The sequence below is a fragment of the Lactuca saligna genome, chromosome 4 (genome assembly GCF_052625555.1).
Source record: "Lactuca saligna cultivar CGN05327 chromosome 4, ASM5262555v1, whole genome shotgun sequence".
In the NCBI taxonomy this organism is placed as follows: domain Eukaryota; kingdom Viridiplantae; phylum Streptophyta; class Magnoliopsida; order Asterales; family Asteraceae; genus Lactuca; species Lactuca saligna.
In genome coordinates, this window is record NC_136420.1 from 4,197,430 (window position 1) to 4,206,576 (window position 9,147).

Sequence of the window (9,147 nt, forward strand, 5' to 3'; positions counted from 1 at the left end):
GTTTTCTTAACTTGTATTCTATAAATGTGAAGTTTTACCTTAATTAAAAATGAAATATTTTTTTTTGTGAAAATGGGACGTTACAATATCTGACATCACTATCGGCAAGAATCTGCGTAACTATATTTGATCCAGGACATTAAAAAGAGATAAAATTACAAAAATGGTCCCTATGGTTTACCAAAAGTCACAAAGTCAGTCCCTATTAATTTTTTTGATGCAAATGATCCTTGTGGTTTGCGAAACTTGCAAGGTTGGCCATTTTTACTAACACCCTTAGTAAAACGCCGTTAGGGACTAAATCTGTAAGGGCATTTTTGTCTTTTCAAGTATGGAATGATTGAATTCGTGATATTTGAGAAACCACATGGAACATTTTTGAAATTTGTTTGAAAAAATAAATTAATTTGCTGAAGGTAGGGGGAAGGCTCGAACTCACGACCTCCAACCCCCTTTATTTGACCAAAACCTTAACCAGTTGAGCTGATTGCTCACTTAACTATAATACCCTAAAACTAATTTATATAAGAAAAAACATCATAAATGGTCTCTGTGTTTTCTCAAAATCTGAAGTTTAGTCCCCGTGGTTTAAAAACGTCATAGATGGTCCCTGTGTTTTCAAAACTTTTGACGATTGGTCCTTATTGCTAACTCTGTTAACTTTTATCCGTTAACTGAAGGGCATTTTCGTCATTTAACTACCATAGGGACCATTTATGATGCTTTTTCTTAATTAAAAAAAATAATAATAATATGCTTCTCTCTCGCAACAGTCGACCACCGGACATAGGTTTCGGTAACCACCGGATGTCAACGAAAACAACCTTTGTACTCTAAAGCCTTTGGAAAACGCAGGATGTCTTCGAACCTTCACACCATAGACGCTTGAAACTTCTGTGCGTTGTTGATCTGGATTCTAAATCCACTGAAAACCTTTGTGCGTAGTCGATCTGTTTCTAAAGCCTCCTAAAATCTTCAACCTTCATCGATCTAGACTCGAAAGTCGTCGATCTACACCATCGACCTTCTGCTTCGCTGATCTGCACCATCTCTACCTATCTACACCTTTGCCTTTGTATCTGACGTCGGTATATTCGTCGTCACAGCCACACCGACGAATAGAAACATTCTCTCTTTCTTCTCATCTGAATTTGCGGTTTGATTTCTGATTAGGATTTTTGAATTTGATTTTTTTAATGGATTTTTGTCATGGGTTCGGTGTGGTGTTTTCTGGTGGAAAATATGGTGATGGTTTACTGTGGTGGTGATTAAAACCGATAGCACGGAGGAGGTGGCGCTTTGCTCCCAGCAACACATAAATGGGTAGAAGTATGTGGGTCGATCCATTTTGGTCCAAATGGAGCCCATAACCTGTTTAGATGCAGGAACACGGGGGAAAATGGGTGTTGGTTTAGGGTATTATATTGCAGCAGCAATAGCTTCGCCTGATCGGCTCGTGGTTGATGTTGAAGGTGATTTTGGGTTCGGATTCAGTGCCATGGAATTACCCGGTACCCAGGAAATAGTGTTTGGATTCACTAGCATGTGAGGTATTTGATTTCTCCTTCAATTGAACCAAAATCAATCTAACAGGGGCATTAGTCGATTCCTATTCCAGAGATGCAGGGCATCGACAATTGGATTATTCTTCAAGATATACAGGGCATCTACACTTCTATTCTTCTTCAAGCTCTTCGATTGAACCCACTTAGGTTTAATCTCCCATTCTTAGAAAAACTATAATATGATCTCTATGGTAATTATAATTTAATTTTGGTGATTGTAATTTTTGTTTCTTGAACTCGTATGAATGTGTTCCTTGAATCTTCTATGAGCTAATGAGTATTTGTTTTCTAGTCATGAATTTGCAGAAAATAAAGCAAATTTATTTTCTGGTATTGAATCTACTATGACACTTTGTTTTGTGAACTGGTATGAATCTTTACCCTTGAATTCTTTTGTAGCTTGGAATATTGAATATGTAATATGCTCTGAATTTGTAATCTGATTTCTAGATTCATAATTTTTTGGATATTTTTACACAATAGGTATGCATCGATGAGTAATCTAGAGAGAGAGAGAGAGAGAGAGATTTTATTTAATTATGTTTATTTTGTATAAATACAAGAAAACATCATAAATGGTCCCTGTGGTGTGAAATGACAAAAATGCCCCTCACTTAACGGACAAAAGTTAACGGAGTTAGCAATAAGGACCATCTGTCAAAAGTTTTGAAAACGCAGGGACCATTTATGAGATTTTTAAACCACGGGGACTAAACTTCAGAATCTGGAAAAACACAAGGACCATTTATGATGTTTTTTCTTTATATAATAACAAAAACGTTAATATTTAATTTAAATAGTAAATAAATTACAAAAATATTTTTTTATATAACTTTTTTTTAAAATAAAAAAAAATGTATTTTAGTCGTATTACAAAAAAAAATGTTTTTTACAAATAATTCGTATGTATTTTTATGTATTTGTTTTACGTAATATATATATATTTTTTATTTCTTCAAAAAATAAGTTTTCATATAAAAAATATGTTTTCGTATATTATATTTTTTTTATGTCTTTGAAATAATAATAATTAATACTACTTATGACATAAAAAAATGTATAAATTATGTTGAGCCGCTAGTTCTAAAACTATTTTTTCGGTTATATGTATTAAAACAACTTAACAAATATTATGTTATGTATCTAAATAATTTATACCATTTTTTTTATATCAAGAGTACTATTATTATATGGAAACATATTTTTTTATACGGTCCATATCGTTTTTTTTTATTTCAAAGACATAAAAAAATATAATTTATGAAAACATATTTTTTATACGAAAATTTATTTTCTAAAGAAATAAAAAAATATATATTTTACGTAAAATAAATACATAAAAATACATACAAATTATTTGTAAAAAACAATTTTTTTGGTAATATGACTAAAATACTTTTTGTTTTATTTAAAAAACAGTTATGTAAAAAAAATGTTTTTTGTAATTTATTTAGTATTTAAATATTAACGTTTTTGTTATTATATAAATTAGTTTTAGGGTGTTATAACCAAGTGAGTAATGAGTTCAATTGGTTAAGGTTTTGATCAAATAAAAGGGGTGGAGGTTGTGAGTTCGAGTCTTCATTCTTCCTTCAGCAAATTAATTTATTTTTTCAAACAAATTTCAAGAATGGTCCCTATGGTTTCTCAAATGTCACGAATTTAGTCATTCCAAACTTGAAAAGACGAAAATATCCTTACAGATTTAGTTCCTAACGGCGTTTTACTAACTGTGTTAGTAAAAAGGGCCAACTTTGCAAGTTTCGCAAACCACAAGGACCATTTGCATCAAAAAAATTAATAGGGACTGACTTTGTGATTTTTGGTAAACCATAGGGACCATTTTTGTAATTTTGTCTTAAAAAGATAAATGTATCTGATTAGTGTGTAACATGAACTTGAAAGCAACCAAAGTGATTAACCTAACGAAGTTGATATCAATGCTTATATCTACACCAAAACATGTGTAATATGGAGAAATATACTGTATAGATCCCTCGATATGTTGCCATTGCCATATACTAGAAATTGGCACTCAAAAAAAATACATATAGATACTTATTCTTTTAGATTACGAAACTATCAAAAAACATTGTTCGTGGACGATTTAAGGAAGAAAGACACAAATATAATGTATGTAGCTTTTGGATGAACAAGAACACAAATACCCTATTTTAACTATTCCGAAATGGTTGTACATTTCAGAGTACATTCCAGAATACACTTTTTAGTCTGGAAAGTACGAGAATCAGATTTCGGCCCCGAATCCCACCAACCACCACCAACTTTGGAATATCGTATTCCAGAAAACTTAGTATGAAATTCATTTTGTCAGTCTAGAATGTACAATTGTCAGATTTTGGATCCGATACCTACCAACCACCTCCAACTCCGAAATAAACGTAAATACAACGGAATACGATATTCCATAGGAAATGATCATTTTAAAAAAAAAAAAAATGATAAAGTGGTTATTAACTTATTATTGTTAATAGAGTAAATTACACGAATGATCCCTATGGTTTGGGTTAATTTGTACGTTTGATTCTTAACTTATTTTTTAGACAAAACTGTAAAATTGGTCCTTGTGGTTTCACAAAAACTGTGGATAGGGTCCAAAAAGTTTTCAACTTGCATAGAAGGTCCGAAATAAAGGATTTTCCGTGATTTTGGTCCCAAAATTAAAAATATTTTGCGGTTTTGGTCCTTGAAAAAACTAAAAGGATGATTTTGCCCTTTTAATTTATTTTTTTTCCATTTTTTATATTTACTTTAACATTGTTTTAATTTAAAAAAAAAAAGAAAAAAAAGGAAATCAGCCAACATTATCCCCTTCTCTCTCTTTGACTTCTCTCTCTCTCTCTCTCTCTCTCTCTCTCTCTCTCTCTGAACCAACACACCATAACACACATATACACATCTCTCGATCTCTCCGTCAAAACCCACACACATAGAGAATCGATCTCTCAAACACCCCATCTGTATGAACGACCAGTCAAATCAATCTCTAAAAACAACCCATATGTATGGATCAATTTTCAAACCATCTGTATGAACGACCATTGTGGTGTTTTGGCTCCATCAAATCGACGGTGGTGAAGGTTGTCGACCTATCAAGATGATGGTTGCGGGTACGATTTATTCAACACTTCCAGACCACCACCATCAATGAAATTAGGGCCCTTAAGAACAGGTCAGAAATTAGGGCTCATCCCAATGTCTCAAGCTTTTATTCATTTGCCTCAATATATCCATAAGAGAGTATGTTCAGTGATGATGATAGTGAAGAACGACATGTAGGAGGTAAGATGACAATGGTGAAGAAATTATAAAAAGTCACTATCTCTCAACCTTTCTATCTGTTTCTCATCGAAACTATCCCATTGTAAAAACCCGATGCAAGGCTCAAATTCCAGTTTCTGCTCCTGATTCAGGTCACTCTCATTCGAATCCTCTGATAAGCACGTTAATCGATGCAATTCTCCCGATCGCTACTATATGCCGAGAAATGACGTTAATCAGAAGACAATGAATTGGGAGATTCTTGAAAAGAAACCATGGTACATTGTAGGATTTACCGTTGACAAAAATTACATCTACATCCTTCGTATTCTTCATAGATTTCCAAATAAAAAATCATCATTATCACAAAGGGACCAATCGTGATGAAGATAAAAAAAACGAAGCGATTAACAGATCTGTGTTAGAGACTAGAAGGATGAAAATGATGTGTGTGTGTGTGTGTGTGAGAGAGAGAGAGAGAGAGAGATGGGGGGCACCAATAGGGTAAGGTGGATAGACCTAATTCTTTTCTTTTTATTTTTATTTTAATAAAGTATTTAAAATGGTATGAAAAAAAAATGCAAAAAACAAATGAAAAGGGTACAAGAGTCCTTTCAAGTTGTTAAGGGACCAATTCCGCGGAAACTTTGTGATTTTGGACTGGTGGTGCAAGTTGGAACTTTTTGGACTACATCCACACTTTTTTGATAACCACGAGGACCAAATTTGCAGTTTAGTCTATTTTTTAACTCGAAAGGTCATACTATTTGTTTTTGTTGCGTGTTTGGTCCCTATCTTACCTAAAAAAAACTATTTTGCTATTGATTTTTTTAATTTATTCAAATAAACACACTACGAACCCACTTCCACCTCACCTTACTTGCCCCACCTTATTTTAATATATTAAAAAATCAATGGCATAAATAATATTTTTAGGTAAAACATGAACCAAACGCAGAACAAAAACAAATTGTAATATTCTTTCGAATTAAAAAATAAGTTAATGACCAAACATATAAATTATCTCAAACCATAAGAACTATTCGCGTTAATATATTCGTTTATATGGAATAGATAAGTTATTTTCCCTATAAAAAAATTGATTACCCCTTTTATGAAATTATCCCTACAAACTTACCATGTGATCCTTGTTATCCATGTTTTGCTTGAGAACTCCGCCCTTGTCAAAGATTTTATGGTTCCAACAAACCCCACAACCCCTACTACTTTATGACGTATTTAATATCTCTGATTACAAAACCCATCTTTTAGATCCAATCTTTTCCCCCAATTTCCAAATCAAACTCCAACAGAATGGTGCTCTCGTTCTTGGAGACCCTAAAAACACAGCCTTTATGGTTAAATTTCGTGTTTGTGTTAGGTTTTGTATCTGTCCTCAAGACTTCTACTTCAATCCTCAGATGGGTTTATGTTAATTTCTTTAGACCTTCGAAGAATCTCAAGAAATACGGATCATGGGCACTTGTTACTGGCTCCACAGATGGCATTGGCAAAGCTTTTGCCTTCGAATTAGCTAAAAAGGGTATTAACTTGATCTTAGTGGGTCGAAACCCTAGTAAATTAGAGGGTGTTTCATCTGAGATTAAATCGAAGTTCGACAAAACCCAAATCAAAGAAGTTGTTTTCGATCTCTCTGGTGATTTATCCGAAGGAATCAAGAAGATTAACGAAGCAATCGAAGGGTTAGATGTTGGAATATTGATCAATAATGCTGGGGTTTCATACCCTTACGCTAGGTTTTTCCATGAAGTTGATGATGAATTGTTAAATAATTTGATTAAAGTCAATGTTGAAGCGACTACAAAAGTGACACAAGCTGTGTTACCTGGTATGGTGAAGAGAAAAAGGGGCGCAATTGTGAATATCGGTTCTGGTGCTGCTATTGTGATTCCATCTGATCCTCTCTATGCTGTTTATGCCGCTACTAAAGCGTAAGTATTCATTTTTTTTTTCTTCCAAGTTTTGTTTTCAATATAGGGTCTTAATTCGTGCTAATTGTCAATTGTTTAGGTATGTCGATCAGTTTTCGAGGTGTCTTTATGTCGAATACAAGAACAGTGGCATAGATGTGCAGTGTCAGGTAAATATTTATTTACACTCGTTTTGCTTCATAAAATTTGAATTCTGAGTATCTGTTACTGTATGAATAAAACGAGATGATAGATTGATAGAATACTGTTTAAACACAGGTCCCATTGTATGTGGCAACAAAGATGGCATCCATCAAGAGATCTTCGTTCTTTGTGCCATCAGCAAGTGGATATGCAAAGGCAGGGTTAAGGTGGTTAGGGCACGAGCCGCGATGCACCCCCTACTGGCCACACTCTGTCATCTGGGCTTTGCTTTACTCCTTGCCTGAGGTTGCTGTTGATACTTGGCGTTATAATTTCTGTCTCAAAATCCGTAAAAGGGGACAGCTCAAAGATTCAAGGAAGAAAGAGTGATGACGATGATGATATTTGCTCTGTTTTAGCAGTGATTGCAGTTTGGTTTGTGCAATTTAGCATTCGTAGAATGATGGTGAAACTTTGATTCAAGTTTTTGATATTTGGATAAAATTATTTTGTAACTTATATTGTACCTTTTGCCTTCTTGGTCGAATCTGGCTATTTGTTTAAGGATGATATGTTTGGTGTTTGAGATATGAACTCGATGCGTAGGGTAGTGTGGGGTATCTTGTTAGGGTTTAATCATTTAACAAACAATAAACGATTTAAAACAATTAATGATGCAAATTGAAAAAAATTCTATTACTCAATTCACCTAAACACCTCGTTATGCCACCTATAATTCTATGATTTATAGTTTTATACTTTTATAGCTTCTACAGTATACAACTGAATATTTGTAGATAATTTTTTTTTTTTTTAAAATGTCAAAGGAACTAAAATCCTGACCGTTGGATTGCTTTCGTTCTCCTAAAAACCACTTCAGTATCCAACCCGAACCCATCGACTTTCCTGGAGTAAAGAAAATCCGACCCATTAAACAACTTAATCAACGGTTCAACACTATACAAATCATTAGCAGAGTACTTATCCGACCGTCTGGATAACGCCACATGTAACACACAGATCCCACCAAGCTTCAACGTCCGTTGGATCTCCCCTACAAACTTATCCGGGTACAATGCATGGTCAAACACATTCGAAAACTCAAAGTCAAAAGTCTCGTCATCGAACGGCTGACGATGAAAGTCACCTTCGATAACAAGAGGCGGGTATGGTACCAGATCCAACCCGATAGAATCCCACACTCCGACCCGTTTCAAAGCCTCCACCTCTTGCCCGACTCTAGCTCCGACACAGAGAGCTTTAGATGAATTGGATAACAGGTTTTTGTGCTTTAGATCCGAAAAGAATTGTGTGAAAACACGAATTTTTCGGTCCCAATCTCGGGTGGTCCATATTTCTCGGAGCCTCGGGTTGGTGGTTTTCTGAAGTTGGTGGTGAATGTAGTTATCGTAGGAGGTGTATCTGGGTCGGATCTTGAGGGTGGAGCCACCGTGCATGTTGCCTCCGGAAATGGGTTTCTTGAGAAAGATGATGGATTTTAGAGAGAGCAACACGAGACAAGATAAAGAGAGGACAAGACAGAGAAAGAAACATCTGGGTATTATTGATCCTGCTTGAGATGACATACTCTCTCCTCTCTCTCTCTCTCTCTCTCTCTCTCTCTCAGACTATAACTGTGTTTTTGTGTAGATTTCTCAGCGAAAGTCTTTTTCTTTGTGTAAAGTGTTAAACTTCATTTCTTTCTCGATCTACATGTTGTGTTGTATGAATAACTGCTAGTTTATGCATGACAAGTGTGTGTTCTAGAGAGAAAGAGAGAAAAAGAGAGAGAAGGGGAGAACGTAAAGATGAGAGATCACATAACAAACGGAAAGAGATATACATATACATACTAATACACTCACATATAGTCATACACATATATAGATGCATGGAGTTGGTTTAGATCGAAATGGCACATTAATTTCTCCGAATACTCTGCAAACAGAAGCATAGTATGTCGAGCAATACAAAGTAAGCCTGCTTTAATTAATTATAATAAATTAAGAGAAAATGACAAAAAAAATTATTTCTAATGTTTTTTTATTTTTATTTTTTTTTAAGTCAAAATATAATAAAATTTCAATGAATCTCACTACGTAAGTACATATAGTTAACTTATCGTTATTCTATTTTTCATTCAACTGTATAATTTTAATACTATAATATGTTATATACTTTACAAAGTTTATCGAGACTTTTTTTTTTCTTTTTGCAAAAAGTTT

At 34.1% G+C, this 9,147-nt stretch overlaps 2 protein-coding genes across 2 annotated transcripts; one reads left to right on the forward strand and one right to left on the reverse strand.

Annotated features, from left to right (window-relative positions):
• The first annotated feature begins 6,012 nt into the window (after positions 1 to 6,012).
• LOC145041081 (very-long-chain 3-oxoacyl-CoA reductase 1-like) lies at positions 6,013 to 7,486 on the forward strand. Its single transcript, XM_078989000.1, has 3 exons — positions 6,013 to 6,799; positions 6,879 to 6,948; positions 7,058 to 7,486. Exons 1-3 carry the CDS (start codon positions 6,162 to 6,164, stop codon positions 7,310 to 7,312), a joined length of 963 nt encoding a protein of 320 aa, XP_078845126.1. The 5' UTR covers positions 6,013 to 6,161; the 3' UTR covers positions 7,313 to 7,486.
• Positions 7,487 to 7,633: 147 nt separating this feature from the next.
• On the reverse strand, positions 7,634 to 8,753 carry LOC145041082 (uncharacterized). The gene has a single exon (XM_078989001.1). The coding sequence runs from the start codon at positions 8,506 to 8,508 to the stop codon at positions 7,753 to 7,755; it is 756 nt and encodes a 251-aa protein (XP_078845127.1). The 5' UTR covers positions 8,509 to 8,753; the 3' UTR covers positions 7,634 to 7,752.
• Between the last annotated feature and the right edge of the window lie 394 nt (positions 8,754 to 9,147).

Coding starts and splice junctions, on each gene's coding strand:
- LOC145041081 (XM_078989000.1), top strand. CDS start 6,162: ATGGTGCTCTCGTTCTTGGAGACCCTAAAAACACAGCCTTTATGGTTA. Junction 6,800..6,878: donor GTTTATGCCGCTACTAAAGC/GTAAGTATTCAT, acceptor TCAATTGTTTAG/GTATGTCGATCAGTTTTCGA. Junction 6,949..7,057: donor GCATAGATGTGCAGTGTCAG/GTAAATATTTAT, acceptor GTTTAAACACAG/GTCCCATTGTATGTGGCAAC.
- LOC145041082 (XM_078989001.1), bottom strand. CDS start 8,508: ATGTCATCTCAAGCAGGATCAATAATACCCAGATGTTTCTTTCTCTGT.